Source organism: Astatotilapia calliptera, chromosome 16 (genome assembly GCF_900246225.1).
Source record: "Astatotilapia calliptera chromosome 16, fAstCal1.2, whole genome shotgun sequence".
Lineage (NCBI taxonomy): Eukaryota > Metazoa > Chordata > Actinopteri > Cichliformes > Cichlidae > Astatotilapia > Astatotilapia calliptera.
The window spans coordinates 17,997,260-18,019,492 of NC_039317.1; the positions used below are offsets into that span (position 1 = coordinate 17,997,260).

A 22,233-nucleotide genomic window follows, 5' to 3' on the forward strand; every position below is an offset into this window, starting at 1 on the left:
GCAATACTATCCCAGCTACCATAAAGTGAACAGAAAAGTACACAAAACATAATTAAACAATACACAAACTCACAAAAACCATCATCATCCCAGCCAGTCCCCACTGGTTACAAGAGCATCTTTATTACTTACCATTTTAACTGAAAGATTGATCATCAGTTGATTCACACTGTGCAGGTTAGAATGAATGTGTACTGGTGGAACAGATGGAGACAGGTGCACAATCTCTTCATTTGTTAGTTAATTGTTTATGAACGCTGCCTTAAAATAAATAAATAAAAGTTAATGCTTTTAAATAAAAGCTTTAATTTGGAGGTGGGATAGGACACGATGAAAAGTCCTGTAATAATGTTGTGTAATCGCCATATTAAAAGGCAAACAAATGTGATGGCCAAGGTAAGAGGTGAATATGTGGTGCTCTCCAAGGTGCTGTACGTGCAGCTGTCAGTGGCAGAGAAAATGTCTAAGCCTCTCACTTTAGCTTGCACCAGGTGTTAGTGTTACTTATTAGCAGCAGCTTATGAGACAATATCTTAGCTGCAGTTCAAACACTGAACTCACCTGTGTATGTGTGATGTGTGTTTTTGTCTCTTGGTTGCGAGACTTAAGAGGTTGTTACTATGCCTTTCTTCACCTTCTAATGTTCTCATAATAAGCACTGTCGGTGTCACAGCACTCAGTGTTTCTCTTCTATTAAGTTCTGTTTGTTTTGTTCTGAACCGTTTGTGTGACAGTATGCCAAAGTTATACTTTTGTCACCTTGACGGCTGAAGTGTTTATTGTTTCGACAAGTAGGTTCTGTGATTTTGACAAGATAATAAAGTTAAATGCTACTGCACTTCATGTTCTTGAGTCTCTGACCTAGTGTTTGGAGTTTTTTAAAGTTGTATTTTAGGTTAGCTTTTGTGGGGGGGTTTTCCATGAGTATATGTCCATGAGTTTTCAGTTCATCTGACCTCTCCTGTATCCCCGTTTACTGTTATCAAGTCTTAGTCTCTGTGGTAGGCGTTTTTCTGTGTCGGTACTTCCTGTTTGTTTTGGTAGCTCTTGTCCCATGTGCCTTGTATTTACTTTTGCTTCCCTTGTCTTGATAATGTCTGATTAGATTCAGCTCTGTACCTGGGTGTTTCCCATATTCTGGATTACCTCATGTTTCTATTTAAAGCAGAACTTTGGCTAACTTTATGCTTTGTTGTTTCCCCAGACAGTGTTTCACTTTGTTTTTACGTATGAACTCTGATTAGCCAGAATAAATGGCTCACTTTTTACTTGCAGTCTGCCTCGTCCCATGTCCAAGCTTTTGGGTCCACATTTTAATGCTTCTATGACATCATGTTTACTACTCTACATCACTGGCTGGTTTGGGAATGCCTTGAAATCCCAGAATAACTGTGGTAAGTTAGAGCAGCATATTACTATGTAGTTAGGAAACTTGAAAGCCATCTTGGCTGCGATTAATTCTTTATTGTATTAAAATTATTCATCTGGATGAAATCATCCCCTGGGTTTCAAAGTTGGATACATTAAAGTGTGACATGTCCAGGTCAAAATGTCTCACTATAAAAGTAGAGCACAGAATTCATGAAAGGAACCACTAAAGGATGAAGAGACTAACGACTAATTCTATCATCCCTTTACTGAATGTCAAAACAGGGGGACTACATTTGTTTTTGGGGAATAGTGTTTGACCAGTTGCAAACATAAAAGGGAGTACAAGTATATGTTGATGCTGTGATTAGCAGTGTTTTTATTATGCAATTTCTCGGAACCTCTCAAAGGACACGATCGACATGAACATACATTAAGAATTCTAAAAAATAATGACCGTCTTTCATGTGGGGAACTGAATGTGGCCTCATAAAGCCAGAATACAGGCACTTTAATCAGTAAAGCAGAACATGCCTCGGTGTTGCCCTTAGACCTGAACCCCTTGGATTTGGATATTTAATTGAAGATCTTCCAGTGCTACCATCTGAAACAAGCCGGTGTCACTTTTAAAGAACTTTCGAAATGTGGTAACCCATCCCACTGGAATCCTTTGCATAGTGATGGGAGCCATGTTAATCCACTGTTGATCTACCCAGGGATTAAGCTCTTCCAAAATCAATAAAACTGTGAAAGCTTGCCTTCTGGTCTTAATCAAATCCTTTACATTCGTGACTTATACAGTTTGATACTACAGAACCTGATAATTTGCTTCTGTATCAGATGAATGTAGTGAAAAAATATCAACATTTGCATTTTCTAAGCTCAGCAGAATTGCCACCTCCCCAGTGGAGCATAAACGTGCAGGCCAAGTAAAGGTTTGTTAAATTGCAGATATTAGAAAAAAAAAATCCAAGTGTAACAGACTGCATTCTATAATTCACACTCACGAAAAACAATGGGATATACCCACAGGCATTTATGGCAGCGATTCAATTTTAAAGTCGGCTCCATATCTTCCCATTTTTAATCCAATAGCACCTACAGGATGTTTTATGTATTTGTTACTTTCTACCAGGTTGTATCTCATATGCAGGTGCCGACCTGCTACACTGGATGAGGCTCGATTCCACTCCACGTTTTGTGTCCCGCTTTTGCCCTGCCGGTGCATCTGAACACACAGCGCTCTCCTCCACAGAGCATTTCCACTTCAACGCAGCTACAATGGGCTTTCTTTGCTGAGCGAAGTTGAGTCAACAAGCCGGGAAACGCGCTCCTTGGATTCATGTGGCACCTTTACGCTCACAGCTTTCTTTTCTACTGCGCCGAGGGACTTTCAACTGAACTCGGTGGCGATACAAACCCGTTGTGCTTTGGGGGATGTGTTAAGAGACTATAGTTGAGTTTCAACCACTAAAAACGACCAGTCATTAAATAGTCTACCTGCGAATCTGCTGCAGGAGGGGGGAGTTTTGCCAGCAAGCGGGACACTGCAGAGTACCTAAACAGTGAGGGATCTGTACAGAAGTGAACGATGCTCAGACTGGAGACCATCATTTGCACTTTTTCTGTGCTGTCTGTTGCGGCAAGAGCCGAATTTAAAGCGAGGAATTGCAGCGAGGTGAGGGAGGCTTCCATCGCGAAAGGCTTTGGCTTCTCACATGTTCCCCATCAGGAGATCCCAGGTAAGGGTGGACTGAGTTACTGGCTCACGACCTGCCGGTTACAGCATCCGAAATGATCGGGAATATGCAGCGACTTTTACAAAATAAAATAATAATAGTAAACGCGTCTGTGTTAAGTGTTTATATCTGAGAGGAAAAGTTAAAAATACTCAGCAGTCCTATTGCAACTCATTTAAGACGCTAAATCGTTTTAATGCTGCAGGGGTACGCTACTGCGACTGCACCACGTCCAACTAATCGGTTCCAGCTTTTCAACCACCTGTCACTCACAAAGTACCTGCTGTGATTTTCACTCACTGAAGTTAACTTTATACAAATGTGAGCTACTTGATTTCCAAAACGCTCCTGACTGACTACCTGGGGGTAGTGAGCTTCCCACAGCTGCTTGGAGAGATCTGCTCTAATCGGGAACCCACGCATGTAAACTGCCTGAACGCATAACTACAGGCTTATTTAGTTTATATATATATATATATATATATATATATATATATATATATATATATATATATATATATATATATATATATATATATGTGTGTGTGTGTGTGTGTGTCATACCGGCTATCCTGCCCTATCAATGCCGAGTGTGAAATGTGTCTGCATGTCTCCAGTAGAGGTTTCTGACGGTGAAAACCAAGTAAGGGAGCCCAGTGAGTGGACAGCTGTACAGATTAACTCCTGTCCTGTGAAAATTGGGTGATTAGATAAAATGAAGCTCATGCAATGCTCAAGCAGTAGACCACAACCGCTGCTCACTTCATTTGGCATTGCATGGTTTCTGCCACAAGCCTAATAAGTAATTATCTTAAATATACCTTGTGTGAAATAAGGCAGGCCCGATGCATCCCTACTGGCATGTAAAACCAGATTTTATGATGTTTTGTTGAAATCTTTCTTGGTGTTCTCTGGCCTTGATTACACATTACACACATGATTTGAAAAATGACTTAAGGTTACAGCGTCAGTGTTTCGCTGCAGCGATACTTAAATTAAATTGGTCTGTTTTTCAGGCATAGTTTGGATATAAATATCATTATGTCATCAGAACAGGAGTATGGATGAGAGGCAGTCTCCCCTTTCCGCCTCTTTCATTGAATTGTCTCTCCAGGTCGTCATTGTTATGCTTCAAGGCCAATCAATTATTCTTTCTATAAATCAGGGAATCTGGCACAAGTAAAAGGCTGCATATTTGATAACAGGCACACCTGTTCAGAGACGGGTTGAATAACTAACTGATTAAATCCGTTGGATCTGTGTCTCTGACATCACAACTAATCTCTGGAATGAGTGGAAAAAATCCAATCTGTCTCTTTCCTGAATTATGTCACCCTGAATAAAAGTCTTTTGATCTTCTCTTTGAATGAGTCACAACCTTACATGTCTTCGGGAGAAACGCTTTATCAACAACTCAGCAAATTCGCACAGTGATAGACATGTCCTCTGGGCTCAAAGCTCATTGCCTCTTACTCATGCAAACAACTTTCAAGCCAAGCCAGATCTTGCCTAAAATAAATTTGCAAATTCCTTTTGATTAAAAGTTGATTAAAATCGTAACATTGTCCTATCAATAAATAAATAAATGAAAAAACATTCAAGTTGCTTCTTAGCAGAAATGTAGTAAATGCAGAGAGCTTTCTTTTTCGCTATGTAAGTTTATATTAGTCTGAACTGATTTAAAATTTAATCTCGTGGCTGGCACACGACTTGTTTGCACTATTTTACTTAATCTCCTGAAAATAGAGCCTTTGGTTTAATAGCTGATTTGGGGATAAATGACATCATTTGGACTATAATTGAGTAATATAGCTTATTAAAATATGTGTATTTTTTTTAACATTATAGACAGTGGTGGTGCTGTGCACTGTTGCCTCACATCTAGGGTGTACTGGGTTTGAATCCACAAGCTTACTTTACTTTACTTTACTAAGCTACTTTGGGAAGGTTGCATGTTCTCCCTGCCTATGTATGGGCTGTCTCCGGGAACTCCGGCTTCCTCTCGCACTCCATGAATATGAGCGTTAATGGTTTTCTGTCTCCCTGCGTGTCAGCCTCACGACAGACTACCGATCTGTCCAGGGTGTACCCTTCCTTTAGCTCTAATGACAGCTGGGATAGATCCCAGCTTCCCTGGGGTTAAGAAAATGGATGGATGGATATATTTTTATGAAATTCACTTGGCAGATGTTGTTAATAATGCAGCATTATCTGCTTTTAGCTTCGGCCCCTTTTTAGTTATTTAGTTTTTTCACTGAAATGTCATTCATTTATATTACACACATGATGTAGAGGTAGTGGTGTAGTCAATGAGTGTGTCAAGGGCACGTTACTGTTCACATTTTATGATTTGTGGAGTTTACAGACAGATTGCAAATGACATTAACACCAATTCACAGATTAATGCGAACTTAAATACTGTTTTTGTGCAGTTCGTGATGACTTGAAGAGCTGTTTAGGACGGACGACTTGATCATTAAAGTTACAAAAAATTTTAAGTTACTTTAGAGCTTCAAAAGCTTCCTGTTTTGCTGTTTGTGCCAGTCTCACAACTGCCATCACACTCTATTAAAATCACTGACGATTTAGGGGAAATCTCAAACTTATTACTGGTCCACCTCCACAAATGGTGCTTTCACTGCTGCTGCATGCTGTGCATTTTTTGTTGAATGGTCTCACTTGGCGGTTTGATTTCTTGAAGTCTGTGACAGACGGATGTGTGTGTGGTTTTGCTGCTTTTGATGTGATGCCGTTAGAGACTGGAAAACATATTTGGGAAACTCTGTATTTGTAAAGTTGTGTTTTTATTAAATTAGATTGTACTTATATTTAAATGAATCAAATTAGAATACTATTGAAATATATATCTATTACTTTTTTATATTACCCAAACTTTTTCTATAAGATTGGCCAATATGAGTAATTCACTGCAACCACTGCAATTTTAATAGAGTGAAAATAATAACCGTGAAACATCAGGGTGCTATTGTGAGAGTATTTCTGTACTACTTAAAATGTTGAAATAACTACCACGTCTTCTCCTGGAGTTGAAATGAAAAGCTTAGTACCCCAGATTTTCTCTGTGTGTGTTTTCGTATGTGTGTGTTTGTGTTTGGGCTCAATAGAGGAACCAGGTCAGGGGGAATGACAGCACTGGAGATGGTGTTATTGACAAAAATGTTGTTATGATCCAAAGCCTGAAGGCTCAGCGAGTACAGTAATTCCACAAGACTTAACTGATGATTCTTTCTGCTGACCAGACCGGGCTGGAAGCTCGTATACTGTGAAGATATTTAAAATAGGAATGAACTTATGAATTGCAAAGTCTTTGGAGTGTTTGCACATCTTAAAATATGAACCACCCTCTCAGAAGACTTTAATTATATCTGTTTAATTTAATTGTAAGAAAATTAATTATATTTTGCCTCTAAAATCCACTTTTTTATTGCTTGTTAAAGTTAAGACCTGCACTCAGTCTTATCTGCTGTCTCCGTTTCCACTCAGTCGATTACCCGATGTCTGAGACGTGGAGAGTGAGTCATATGGCAGACTGCGGGATTCAATGGAACTTCTTAGGATGTCATATACTATGCTATCATTTGACGTCCAGCTCTGTTTACTGCCAGTCAGGAGATGGAGGTGGGACAGAAATAACGGGTGGTAATATTTTATGTGATCTTTGGCTGCCTGCGCGAGGCAAATGATCTCTACTGAAGCATGTAATGTGCACAGGTCTTCTACTGTCATGTAATGGGATGGAGGGGATTAAAAAGGGCTAAATGGCAGTGCCTGCAAAGGGAATGGCCAGGTGACTTTGTTAGCCCCTGCAGCACACTCCACTGTTGCTGTGATGTATTGTGAAATTATTGCGACCTTCCTGCCAGTCACACATGTTGAAATAGATTTGGGGGTGAGGTCCTGAAAGGGATAATGGCTTCCGATGGCATGTTTTACCTTTTTTACATTTTACTCTACAAACATCGAAGTATTTGTGATAAAAATTGTGGATAAATGGACTTTTGAGATCCACGGGAGTTGTTTTGTTTGTATTTGGTAGCCCCAGGCTTTGAGTGTATATGTTGCTAACGTAATGTAAATGTGTCCCACTGAGAAGCAGAGGGGGGCACTAACAGGGAAATAAATAAATAAAAAAAAATCCAAACAATCATCATTTTTCTCATGGCAGAGGGGAATTCTCGCTGTCTGCATCCCTATGTCATCAATCATACTTATGGATGCCAAAATGGCCTCATGATGGGCTCTCTCTGCGGGTGTTTCCTGTGAGAGCTGCAAGAAACTGTGTCCTGCAAGTCTTTTAGGGTTGCAGCGCTAAAAGCATAACACCACCAGAATCAAAGTACATCAAAATAAATTTAAGAAATGGAAATTTCTAAAAGTTTTTTTATGCAGAATGCACAAAAGTACAAACTCCTGGCCTTGAAGTGGATTAACACACAGTTGTTGTTGTTTTTAAGTGTTAGCCTTATACATAAGTTTTAATACTTTATAAGCTTAACACTTAAAACAGACAAAACATACTCCAAGTGCAACTTAATCGGTTACACAAATGTGCTGTAAATGTAAATGTGGAGACAAAAAAAAGTGATGAGCAATGTTGCAGTAGACTAAAAATGTTTCTGCTTATTTTCCACAGCAACTTCAAAATTCATAAAGCACTGAACAACAGCAAGTAGCGCAAAAAATTACTTCAACATTTTCTGCCGGAAAACATTTCTAGGAGAAATACTCAGAAATGTCAGATGACCGTACCAGTTATGAGGCTGAGGTTGCTGTGGATGCACGGGTCAAAAAAAGGACTTTTATTTAAAAGGGTTTGTGTCCCCATCCATCCATCAATCCATCCATTTCTGTTGCTTATTTGGGTCCAGACTGTGAGAGCAGTAGCCTAAACAGAGTCACCTAGAACTTTCAGCCACTTCCTTCAGCTCTTCCAGAGACACATTAAGTTGTTTCCAAGCTAACTGACAGGTGGAGTCTCTCCATGATGAGGCCCCAACCTAACCTGGAATGATCACTCATAAATCAGCACCGACCTATCGATTTTGGCGATCGTGGCTCAAGAGTTGGGAGTTCGCCTTGTAATCGGAAGGTTGCCGGTTCGAGCCCCGGCTTGGACAGTCTTGGTCATTGTGTCCTTGGGCAAGACACTTCACCCGTTGCCTACTGGTGGTGGTCAGAGGGCCCGGTGGCGCCAGTGTCCGGCAGCCTCGCCTCTGTCAGTGCGCCCCAGGGTGGCTGTGGCTACAATGTAGCTTGCCATCACCAGTGTGTGAATGTGTGGATGACTGGATGTGTAAAGCAGTTTGGCGTCCTTAGGGACTAGTAAAAGCACTATACAAATACAGACCATTTACCATTTAAACTTGGTTGTTTTAGTTTACTGTCATGGACTAGACTTGTGTGCTGTCCAGGTTGCATACTGTCGCTTGTCCCATGACAGCTGGGATAAGTTTCAGCCCCTCCACAACATTAATTTGGATAAGCCATTAAGAAGCTACTTTCAGCTGCTCCCTTATTCACAAGGGGTTGCCACACTGGGCAGCTCTGCATATTTGATTTCGTTGACTTTTACACTGGATGTCCTTCCTGATGCATCCCCCAATGCATTTATACTAAGAAACTTGATGGACTGATTTTTGTTCTCCAAGAGCTAACTTAGTTGAATTTAGGGCAATAATATTTTATTAGTTAAATAGATCCTTTCACAGGTTTGCCTACATTTCATAAATCATTTCAGTCGGATACGAGAAAGAACTTCTGGCAGAAAGACTTGTTTCTTGCATGTGCACAAGCAAGTCCCAACCAGGTGTCCCATTGAAAAAAAAAATCTTTGGTGTCTGTGCTTCTTGTCACATGTTTCTCTGTTTGCTTGCCTTGTGAGTATTTATAGCACATTTCTGTATATGCTTTTGATGAGTATTCTTGTAGCTTATGTCTTGTAAAATTGATAAGGATTATTTGTTTGTGCTTGCGTGGTTTATCTATTTGTGTATTGCTTATTTAAATGGAACTATTTGGATTTAAATTGGTACTGCATGTTTTATTGAACAGTTTTGTTTTCATGCATATAGTCTTTGTTTTAGCACCATCATCGTTTGATATACACAATATTTATTTAGTTGTGTGCAAGCCATTTTTTTTCTTCATATGCACTATTCAAGAGGGCTGCTTGCACAATCACCCTCATAAAGCCATGCACTGAGTTTATTGTATCTGACCAGCAGTCCAAGACCAAGTTATTTTATTCTGCCTGTCTGGAACCTACAGTTTATGCAACAATGCACTCCTCTCAGATTTTGATGAATTTTGATGTGTTTGTGTTTCTTCAGGAAGGAGGGGAACTGATGTCTTCAGGGTTACTGATATTTTTTTTAACACCAAAAGTACTCTTTGGATAATATTTCTAAACCCTAATCCTGTTTGTGACCCAAACTTTCTGTTTATTTTGTTTGTGGCCTCCAGCAGGGTTTATGTCCAACTTTCTGCTGCTCATAACTCCAGTTGTTGAAATTTTAATACATCCTACACATTTAAAAACCAAACGGGGTTCAGGTGGCAGATATTAACAATGCTGTTTGTTTGACTAATTCACAGTCCATATTATGTGAATAAGTAAATTATTGAGATATTTCCAGGTACAAGTCACTTTTTATTACTATGTAGCAGAAACCTGTTCATTTTTTTTCCATTTGTTTTTTTTTTTTTTTCCATCCATCCATCCATTCGCTACCGCTTATCCTTTTCAGGGTCACGGGGGGCGCTGGAGCCAATCCCAGCTGTCATAGGGCGAGCTTCTAGGCGGGGTACACCCTGGACAGGTCGCCAGTCTGTCGCAGGGCTAACACACAAGGACAGACAACCATTCATACTCACATTCACTCGCACATTCATACCTAGTGGCAATTTGGATTATCCAATTAACCTATCCCTATTTTTTTTTTTGTTGCAAAAATTTAGTTTTAGTAAAATGTACTGGGTTATTGAAGCTTGTCCAAATGCTGTAAGGCTGGCATGCCTGGTTTATATTGCTGACACACAGCTATACATTACTAAAGGAATATGCTGCTGCCTCGGGGAATTAACATTTTCTAAACTTATTTACAATAAATATGTGAAAAACAATACACAGATTCTCGTGAAATGGCATTGCAATCATCGTTTAATGGTTTCAGAATCATTTGAAATGTGGACAAATGAGTTCTCCTGCAAGAAATGAATGGATGTTATTTTGATCTATTAGTTCCTGTCAACAACTGTCCAATTAAATTCTAACCTGGAGCCACAATGAAAGAGCCTTTTCATTTCTGTTTTAAGAAACTGACATAAACACATTTTCGCTTGTCACTCATGCTGTTTTGTTCTTTTTGACCATTATAGGCTACCATTTTGGAGATCTGTTTACACTGTTTCCTGTAGTTGACAATATTTCATTGTCTCTTTTTTTAAGACATTCACAAAAACAATCCTCTGGATCAGTGTGTTTTTCACTGACATTAGTATCAAAATTCTGGCGTTGGACTGCGGCGTATACCCAGTACTTTTTCCCAACATCACATCTAACAGTCAAAACTTAGCCATCATGAAACAAAGCTAACTCGAATGCCTTGTTGCTGCTGTTGGATCTATCTTTAGCAACTTCTGTCTTGTTGACAGCGTCTGACTAGACATGATGCGTAACTGGAGTCTATACTTGCCTTTACACTGCTCTTGAGGATAGTTCAGTGTGGTGTGTAGCAAGCCACCAATGGAAGCTATGTACTTGTGCAGCAGAGCTGTATCCTTTCCCTCTCAGGCAACAAGGCCACTGGCTTGAGGACACTTACACTGTAGCAAGGTATAATGACCGGTGCCTGTATTCTAAACTGTAAACTGAGTGAAAGGTAACGATCAGTGCAGGTCTCAGGGCCTTGAGGGTCTCTAAACAGCCACCAGCTGCTACCTGTAGTGTGTTTATGTGCCATGCTCCACTTAGCAAACTGATGCAGATGAGAGAGGCTTGCCTCCTCACTTCTCATTCTCAGGGGCTTCTAGGCATGCATAGATCGAATATCCACACTGGATTCCTCCACTAGGCTTTTTATTATGCACTCCTCAATAAATGTCAAAGCTAGACATAGTGCTACATATGCTGATTATTTCTGCACTTGTCATTCCTAAATGTGCCGTACACGGTATTAGGGAAATCCATACATTAATTTTAACTGTAATGATATTGGTGTACTTTGCTGAAGGGTATATGGTACATAAATATCCCCCAGCTATTACCCTCAAGGTCAAACATATTTTTTTATTGCATATGTATATATGTATTCTTGTCAAAGATTTTTGTAAAGATGAGTCTAGTCCTTGTCATGATTTACTTGTATCGAATTTCCTTATTAATGCTTGTGTTTTTTTTGTTTTTTAAAATTATTATTATTTTGTAAAATTTCATAAAGTGGTTAAAAAATGCACACTACATTCCCCACTGAAAAGTCGGTACAGTTTTGAATTATATTTGAGAAATTCTCATGTCTAAAAAGCTGGAGGCACTTTTGCTTCATTCACTAAAATTTACTGAAAAAACCTTTAGTAGGCAACAGTTCAATTGTTAATCTGAAACTGTAGTCATCTCCAATCTTCCCAGAAACCTGATGAGCAGGAGTTTTATGTTAAGATGCAAACAATCTGTTAGAAAAAAATATTTATATAAATGTGGAAAACTCATCTCTTCACAAGTTTTCCAAAGCCTTTAAAGAAACAGGTTGTTTTTTCTCCACTCCTATATTTCTTTCCTGAAAAATATTTTTTATAGTACATTTAAAAACATTTCAATATGAAAAGCTATACCTTTGAGTCAACGTTTGACTGTTTTATCACGCACGCAGCCTTGCACATGGCATGTTGCAGAGGAATAGTTTGACATATTCAAAAAAAAAAAATATATATATATACTGACACATTTGCTAGGAGTATGAAACCGCTCCAACATCTTTATTCCTGTCCTTTTTCCCTTCACGCTGACTCTCCTGAGGATGAAGAATACCATCATACCATTGTACTGTGCTGCTTTTATTGTAGACTGTTTTATGTCAGTGAGAATTCATTTCCTCTTGAACCTGTCCTCATTCACCCAAGGACATATACCCCTCTGTATCAGCATCCCCCAGTTATTTAAAACATGAACATGCCTTTCATAATAACTTCTGACATGACCCAAAATGTGATAGGAATAATTTCATTCAATTTTTGATTGATGCAAGTTCCAACTTGAGCAAGAAACTTGGCTATTCTGTACACAAAACCCTCTAGAGACGTTATTAAAAGTGTGAAGGTGTGTGGAATACAGCGATTTAAGGATCCATGATGATGTTCATATTCAATGAATATCTCTTGTTGTATAGTTCCTGACGATATGATCTTGTCTTGTCAAAGTCTGATTACCCATTGGTTAAGGGGCCTGTTTCGGTGTGCTGTAGAGAAAGTGGGATGAAGCAGAATGCATATTACATTGAAATTACCAGTATGCATGCCTTGGGTGTCTAGAAGCATAGGCCATCAGCTAACATTTGCTGACATTTAGCTAATGTCCTATTCTTTCAGACATCCAAGGCACTTAACATACATAGTTTGAGTGTAAGAGGCATTTGGTTTCTGCTTCATTGTTAGAATGGTGATTTACAGCAACCTTTAAGTCTAACCTATTGATTTACTTTTAATAAGAAGGTGAAACAAGTGAGCTAACTAGATTTGGTTGGGATCACATCTGATGAGCCCCTTACAACATATCTCTTCCATATATGATGCTCATGAGACAAGAAGATAACATATCACATTCATGTATTCATATGTTATCCACCCACTCACTTACTTTTTTCTTTTTATTCTTTTTTTTTTAACTCATTGTTGATTCATACCTCAGATAAAACAGAATTGCTTAGGCTCGAAGGTGTGAAGAAGCAGTTTATTTAGATTAGGAGGGATTTTGGATTTTAAATGTCTTCAATATTTTAGTGCAGAATTGAATAGTTGACAGCTTTTCCAGTCTTGGATAGATTTTTGCTTGGATTAAACCACGCAAGGAAATGTCAGATCACAGTAAGTGGAGCAGAAATTTATGAAATTGAAAAGAATTTGCTTTATTCCATTTGTCTTATGCCCTGGTGAGTTGTATTTGCCTGAATTTAAACAAACTTACACACAATGATCACCTAATGGGTTTTTACCCAAATGGTGATCGAGGTCATATTTGTTGTTTTACTGATGCTTTTTTCTGTTTTCATAAAAATTGTTACTCTCAGAGCATTGGTCAGATTTCAGCAAATCTTGCAAGCAATGTTCACCAGAAGCTTCTTCACCATAACTGTTTTGTTTTTTTAACATAAACTCTTGGCCACAATTGGCAGTTTTACAAAATTTAATTTCTGGTGTATTAAACAATATTTAATTTTAATTGTTTGGCAAAGTTGTTAACATAGGATTCTCAGTGTTGATAAATTTTGCACAAAATGATGAAAAACTTTGTTAAATACCAAATGACGGAATCAATGTGATTTAGCTCTGCCACATATGCTGCATATCACTTGCATTCTGTTAGATGGAAATGATCATTATCTTATTGGTTATGATCGTCACCACTGTTGGTCCCACATCTGAAATATGGACTTCGTTTCACTATTATGCTATCATCTGGTCAATGGTGTGACATACAGAATTTCATTTGTCTAATGGCTGGCTGCTACTGATCATATACTCGTGAACTCAAGCAGTTTCATTGATGAACAAGATTAATTTGCTGTGGATATATAAGCCTCCTTAACTTCTCAGTGGATTTTAATTCACACTTTGCAAAACATCCAACAAATGACAAGAATATCTATTGCTTCTCTCTGTGTTTCAGTCATTAAACTAACCTGTGAATTATGATGGACTGTGAGCCAGATTAGCTACTGTGTCCTGTATCTGCAATAACGAAGTATATTAACTCCTTTTTTTTTTTTTAATGAAAACTTGCTTAACATGGGGGAATAGCAAATATCAGATAGGATTTTATATTAGCAACAATTGTTTTAAAATAACTAAACATTTAAAGATAACTTGCCAGAAATTCAAACTTGTTTTAACTCTTAATTCCTGCTGGATGTTTTGATTTGACAAAGAAGAAGAAGTTGCAGTGACACAAGCATTCCTGATCTCATTAGGGCTGAGCGTGTCTTTGAGTGTGAATCCATTAAAAGTTTGTCAGGGGGAACCATGGGACACAGCAGATGGCAGAGCACATATGCTCTGGGTCTCTTTGGCCAGGTACACTGAGGAATACTTCAGAGAGTTGGCCTACCTTTGCTTGTGTAACAGGAACTTAGACACTTTAAAACAACATGAGTCATGCGTTGAATTGCAGCATTTCAGTTTGTGATGTCTAACTTTTCTAAAAGCACGTTCTCTTTTTGCTTAAAGCCATGTCAAAGTGTAATTGTGTGATAATTGCCTCTTCTTTATATCTTCTCTTGCCTGTGCCCTTCTTAGATAAATGATAAAGGAAGTAAACAATGTCATTGTATATGTTTGTACAAGGAAAAAAAAAACTAAATATTTGCAGGCAAAGTTTAATTGTGTGAGATGCTAGTGAGCTATATTTGGTACAAGGTTGAAGTGAGTTGAAACAGATCTTCAGTATGAAGAGTAATGTGTTAAAATGATAATTTGCTGCATCACTAGTCATTGTAAGGGGAACCATTTTGGACTTTTGATCTGAACACTACATAAAATTGGTCTTTATCAGAGACATAGAGCTTACGTAGGTGTGACTTGAGCAGCAATGATGGTTTTTGACAGGCACCTGTGGAGGTGTTCTGAACAGTAAACAAGGACAACAGGTGCCTTAAGGTATCGCTTTGCTTACCAGCAGAAAGTAAGTAAGCATACAACGTGTAAATATGTAAAACAGATTTAGATAAACAACTGCACTTCTGTCATGTAGGATTATCACACATTAAACCTGCTAAAGACTGCAAAATATATCATAAACATGTTGTACGTGCCTGGCAGAGAAGTTTTGTAAAATGGAAACCCATCTCAGCAGGACGAATGTAGAATTTGAATATCTTCATAGAGCTTCATTAGCACTGATAATAAGGTAGCTAAATTGACTGACACCCCATTTGGTTACAGACACTGAGTGACATGATATAATTATGACTTATGATGACAGCTTGAGTAGGTGTTAATAAATCTGTGTGCATGAATAAACCTATCTCATTATAACTCAGCTGTATATTTTTACCAGGTTTGATGTGTGGCGCAGCACAACTGACAGCCATGTACAGTGCTGTGAAAAAGGATTTGCCCCCTTTCTGATAACTTACGTTTTCAGTATTTGTTCATCTTAAATGTTTCAGATCATCAAGTGGATTTTAATATTAGACAAAGATAACCTGAATAAATACAAAATGCCATTTTTGATGATTACATTTATTAAGGATAAAAAAACAATTCAAACTTCCCTATATAAATTCAGTACTCCTCCCCTAAACCGAATAACTGGTTGGGTCACCCTTGGCAGTAAGAACTGCAATCAAGCATTTGCAATAGCTGACAGTGAGTCTTTCACATCAGTGTGGAGGAATTTTGGTGCACTATCTTTGCCATATTGGAGGGTTTTTGAGAATAAACAGCCTTTTTAAGGTTATACCAAAGCAACACAATCTTGTTTGATACTGGACTTTGACTAATCCACTCCAAAAACTTAAATTATTATTTTATTTTATGTATTTAGCCATTCAGAGGTGGACTTACTGCCATGTTCAATCATTGTCCTGCCACATAGCTAGAGTGTGCTTGAGCTTCAGGTTAGAAATTGATGGTGGGACATTCTCCTACGGGATTTTCTGGTAGAAAGCAGAATTCATGGATTCATCAATTAGGTCTGGTCTTCCAGGTCTCGAAACACCAAAGCAGCCCCAGACCATCACACTACCACCAACATGTTCGATTGGTGTGATGTTCTTTTAATGAAATACTGTGTTAGTTTTATGCCCTTTTATATGGTGTAACGACACTCAAACCTTCCAAAAAGTTCAACCTTCGTCATTGTCTCACTTGTCTCATTAGTCTCAGAATATTTCTCCAAAAGTCTTGGAGATGTTTTTTGGGAAATGTGAGATGAGCCGTTTGGGGAAGGGGTTGGGGGGATGCTGACCTTAAGTAAGATAAGTGAGGCCTGCATTCCTTTGGGTGGTGTTTGAGGGGTTTTTGTTATCTCCTGGATGGGTTGCCATTGCACTCTTGTATTAATTGGAGTGATTTCTGTAAGCGAGCCACAACTGTTCCAAATATTCTCCATTTGTGTATAATGGCTCTCAGCGTGGTTCACTGGAGTCTTAAACTCAAATAAATATGCATAGAAGTGAGAAATCAGGAATGGGGAAATACTTTTTCATGGCACTGTATGTATGTCTTGTATTTTCTGCTGTTCTTATGTTCGTGTGATTAGGATCTGCTTCTTGTTAATTAGCAAGAATTGTTCTTCTTGTCTGCACGCTAAATACAGTCTGGTCCCATGGCTAGATACAAAGTGAAGTACTGCATCCTCCCGTTAGCCCCAGAAAAACAGAGGTTAGGTGTTGAGCTTGTACAGCGAGGTTAGTCAGGGACAAGCCTCTTTGGTTCACCCACCCTGTCCACTTAATATTAACTGACTTGCCAAAGACCAGCTTTGGCTATTAGAGGGCAATAATTCTCCTTCAGCTGCTGAAGGATGGCTTCTTCAAAATTGTACACAGCTTTATTTGGAATTCATACTTGTTACCTTACCAGCCAAAAGTAAACAAAACCCCCCATCTGCATAAGATTTGGCTCAGTGCAGAGGCTGTCCCGAAGCTGTGCTAACATGTTTACTGGAAGAACATTTTCATTTTCACAGCTGTTTCCAAAAACAGCCCTCATGGGTCACAATAATATTCTATTTTTCTCTGTGAAATAAGGGACAAGGATTGATAGAAAAGCGGACAAAGAATGTGAAACTCCATTACAGCACACATCTAAATCTGAAGGACAGCGATGTTACAAAAATGAATTTAATGGCAAGTTTCTGCATGTTTCTGTATATGTGTGTGAGGGACTCGGAGAACCATAGATTTAACACAAAATATAACAATACGAAGTCAGTGAGTGGCTTCCACCTCACCGCCTCATACTAGTAACACCATATAATATTAGTAAACGTTTACATTAGTAAAGTGTTAATTCATCACTTATAAAGGATAAATCCTATATTAATAGACATTAGCATGTAATTCATAAACACAGATAAGAATGTTTCAGTCTTGATCTATAAGTTCACATAGAACATGTTTAATGACACTATTTTACATTTATAAATATGTATTGGTTAAAGTATGCTTAATTGTGTAAATGTGTTAATAGAGGTTTTATAAATACTTAATTTTTTATAATCCATAGTTAATGCAAGCAGTTTTAAGTAGGTTATTTTGTGTCACCTAAAGTGAAATAAGGGAAGTATGCCTTAAAATGCATTTACAAGTGAAACTGAAAGGACAGCAAGTAGTACCTTAAGATTCAAAAGTCTGTTATGTTAGCAGCAGAAAGTAAATGACACAGTTGTACACAGCGCAACAGAAACACGGGGCAAAGGTTGGCACAGAAAACTCAAAAGAGAACAAAACCTAAAAGTTTTATTTCAAATTTCAAGTCCTGTAATGCAGTAAATATAACATCAAGTTCTGTTATCATAATGTGAATAGAAAGGCTAATATAAAATGCAATACAATGTAATTTACCCATTTACATTTTAACTGGATAAAATTTGCTTCATTTAGTCAATTAATGTCTCGCAGCAGACTGCAGACCAGCACCCGCCTCATCTGTAACACGACATGAGAGTCACTGGCATGCATGATGTAAGTTTCTGACTGATCTGATTTTGATGGGTGACAAAGAAAGAAAAAGATTTTCCCAATAACAGTTACTTCGTAACATTTGTTCATTTGTAGTATCTCTTGGGCAAATGGCTGTGACTGCAAGAGGAGCTCCGCTATTTGAAAAAAGCTGAGTGATTTTTCACACATTAATGCAAATTACCATTCAAAGTAATCTTGCAGTAAGTTTACTGTACATGCCACTGTCTGAAAGACAGAACTGTCAACTCACATCTACTGTAATGATTTCAGCTGAGGACAGGATTCTATTTTTCTAACCAGAGACCAACACATCTGCTAGAATCTAACAAGATATTAAGTTAACATCTTTTTTTCTTTAAACACAGATTTTAAAAGTGCAGCAGAGCATAGTGAAACCCAATTACAATGTCAAAGGGGACATCTTTCTTTTGTAAAGATCTTGTGATGCTGAAATTTTTATTTTATCCTGGTTTGTTCACTGCAGATGGAATGAAGTTTATTTAAAAAAAAAAACAGTATTTTGTATATCATTTTGGAAAGCATCCTAATTTTAGCTGCAGTGCCTAAAACTTTTTGAGTTTGCAGATATAAAATGGATAATGGGCTCAAATGAAAATCTAACCACTAGGCTCCGGAACTGAATTCTTACAATAATCTCTGGTATTTGTGTTCACAGTGATAGCTGTGTTCTGCTAACTGGCCCTTTTATTTGATTTAGGGAAGGAATGGAGAAAAAAAACTGCTGTATTGGTAAATTTAATGTGGAAATCGAGCTGATGTTTTAAGTACTTTGATGCTGTTGACAACGTATCTTAAAAAATAATAACGCATGTTTACATCACACAAGAGTGGGGTTTTTTCTGTTGTAAAAGAACTTTCTGGCCCATACTCCATCCTTTGTGTGGCTAATGTGTGTGTGGTCTGTGCTCCTGTAGATAGATTATCTGTGAAGCTACAGGGCTGTTTTAACCTTGACTAGGAAGGTCATGGCACTTTGCTGAGTGGTGAAGTCCCTTGAAAGCTCCTTCCCATATGTTGATGTACGACAGGTTTATTTTTAAGTGATGTTTCACTCTGTTGAGACTGCTGGAGCACACAGTAGGGTTGTTGTGTCAAGATGTATTTTTTCCCTCTTCTTGACATATCTGATAAGAAGTCTGCACTGGAAACACAGGACTCGGTTGTATGATGCTATTACCATCTATCTTCCAGGGTCTTTTTAACAATGGTGTGTAGTAATGAAGACTTTTGATCCATCTTTTGGTTATTTGTTGATATCACCTGCTATTTAGTCAATACAGGCCTGACAACTGAATGAAACAAGTAAAGTGAGTGAGGCATGCAAAGCTAAGAATGAATTTCACAAGTAAGGTTTGCACAAGTCTCTTTCCTTGCAGCTCTTAGACTGTTGTTTGATTACACCGTGTTCAAATATTTACATTCTGGCATTTATCGGTGCTGTTCTGTTATTTTCACAACATGTTCACAACGTGTTCTTTTTTTTATCAGTACCATAAAATAAAATGACCTTAAAATGGAGCAATTCAGTTGCTGATGTAATAATTACATGGAAGTTAAATATTCACCGTGGTGGTTATATTTTACGTGGGAGCTGAGTTCTGGGAGGTTACAAAGCTACTCCTTGCTTTAGCAAATACATGCCCACAAAAAAACACACACCCATGGTGAAACTGATGAAACACTTAAAAGTGAATTCTCATACCCTGTAGATAGTTTCTCTTTACACTATGTTTCTTGTGTGGCTATTTCATACAAACTAAGTAAAGTAATGTTGGTTTCTTGAGCATGGATGTTTATTCTTAACCTTGAGGTCATATGTGTAGCAATGTATATAGCTTGTAACTACATCTCCATGTGTATGCTTTAAAAAGAAACTGCCTCTGTTGTGATAGCAGCTACAGTGAATTACATTGTAATAATACTGTATCTACTTTCAAAAATAGTGGCTGTGAAACGCTGTGAAAGTGCCAGAAAAATGCAGCTTTTGTTGATTCTTACTTTGTCACACTCTGTTCTCACTAGATGCGGGAGTGGGCCTTAAAATGATATCACAATCTTTCAAGAAAATTTGGGATAACCTGTGGTTGTGATGTTTCATTATTGAATCATGACCGGTTTACATTGTTATAGCATTTAATGTGAATGGTTACGACATTGTTGGACAAACACCAGAAGCCACCAATTCTTTTTCTTTTCTTTTTTGTCTTTTTGATGAAAGTAGGTTCTGTCGTAATTTTACTGATGTGACTGAGCTACACAAGTAAAAGTTCCGAATTAGGAGGTAGCTTTGTCAAGCTAAGCTAATGTTGTCCTCTTGTTTGTAGTGTTCCCCAAGTATTTCAGTTTATTTGATAAAATAGGTGCAATACTTGTTTTCCCCTGTATCGATACAAGTGCAAACAAAATGAATACCCTTTTCAATCTTTCTTTTCCAATGAGCTAATGTCAAATGAGCTAATGAAAATCGTGGTTGGAGGCTGAGACGAAGCTCTTGCTGTCAGACATATCTGGTCTTAAAGTATGCTTAAAATCCTAGTTATGAATGTTTCTATGAAACACGTTCTGTTCTAGACTGAATCTTTCATTATCTGTGTCTGTCTTAATATGGCTGCTTGGGGAAATGAAGTGATGTAGGTCATTAACGTGATATTCCACTCAGAATTTTTACAATTATGTAATGTGCAAAGGAATATTTTAAAACTATGGAGTATCTGATTTAACTTTAATTAGCCCTTGTCAATTAAAGCACTTAGTGTCTCTCAGACAAATGAGAAACCCCATAACCAACCAGTCAGACCTCGCCAGCAATGACAAAACATAGTAACAATAGTACTGGTTTATCCTTTAAATAGGTTAAAAAACAACTAATGTTTAAGCAGGGGAAATTTCGCATTAGAGCATGTGAAGTCTAAAGTTTTCTCATTGTTGGTCCTTTTAATTAGATGGGACTTGTTACTCTGGTAACCAAAAAAGCTTATTTTTACTTAATAGTTTTTGATGCAAAGGTGTGGCTTTGCTTCAAAAGTTGAACCACTTTAGCCTTACTGCTTTCTTGGCTAGTTTGTGGAGACAGAAGATTGTCCAGGTAGCCCTTCAGAGAATTTGACACCCTGTAGCTCCTCATCTGATTTTTAGGGGTAAGATGTAACATGTTAGAGAGGAACATTGTTCCAACCACCATGATTTTTTATTCATGTGCTTCAGTTGTCCTGTTTTTAACATTTAACTAAGCCAATGATGTTTTGGTCATTGAGTTTTTAAAAATATGGCTTCAGAAGATACATAAAAAAATGCTCCAACATTATTTAACCTAGTAACGCCGAGTTTATCATATGTGATACATGAGTTTTCTTGAATTTCTCAGACTTCTACAGCATCAATGTAATTTTTTTGTAACTAACTAAATTGCACAATACATTTTTAAGCAATAAATTACAAAAAAAAAAAAACCCAAACAAAATAACAATATTTACAAAATACAAATAATAATAATAATGCTAGTAATAATAATAATTTGCAGGCAATTATTTCATGGTTCAGGCTTTAAAGGTTTAAGCTTTGGTCATTACATTGGTTTACAGTGCCTATATGTAGCCTACGTTTTGGTTTGGAGAGAAAAATATAGCTTTTTGTGTGTCATTTTTTGCAGGGACACATCTTCGTGTATGTCTTCAGGGAAACACATGTTGCACCGAGGAAATGGAGGACAGATTTGGCCAACAGAGTAAACAAGACTTTGAGAATCTGGTTGATGAAATGAGTCACACACTGAGAAGCACCTTTGTTTCGAGACATAAAAGATTTGATGGTAAGTCCTCTTTGCTTAATGCTTTAATTTAATTATTTTTTTCTTATTTTCTTTTCTTTTAAAATTTGTTTTAATGGTCAGTCACTAGAGAACAAGTGCTGCGAAAAGGCTTGGGACTGTACGTGTTAATTTGAAAGGGTTTACTCCAGTTCTTTAGCTCTCCTCCCTGAAGAGGAGACGAGATGTGAAAATCTCATTAATATGCCTTGGAGTGGAGAAACCTCTTGCTGGATTAGACAAACATGGCTACTTGCGCTGAAGATTGACAACTTCAACAGCAGCACAAAGCCAGCTTCTGCATTATTAAGGTTGTTTGGTGGTCTTGTGCTGTATGTGATCTTGTCCTAGTCCCATTGGGACTTTCTTGACCACTACACGT

At 37.8% G+C, this 22,233-nt stretch overlaps 1 protein-coding gene across 2 annotated transcripts in view; it reads left to right on the forward strand.

Annotated features, from left to right (window-relative positions):
- Positions 1-2,634: 2,634 nt before the first annotated feature.
- Positions 2,635-22,233, forward strand: part of LOC113007382 (glypican-6-like) — an 80,688-nt gene continuing 61,089 nt past the window's right edge. For both annotated transcript variants that reach the window (XM_026143876.1, XM_026143877.1), the window contains exons 1-2: positions 2,635-3,110; positions 21,696-21,854. In XM_026143876.1, the coding sequence (XP_025999661.1) occupies positions 2,960-3,110; positions 21,696-21,854 (310 nt within the window). In that variant the 5' untranslated portion in view covers positions 2,635-2,959. The remainder of the gene's footprint in view (positions 3,111-21,695; positions 21,855-22,233) is intronic.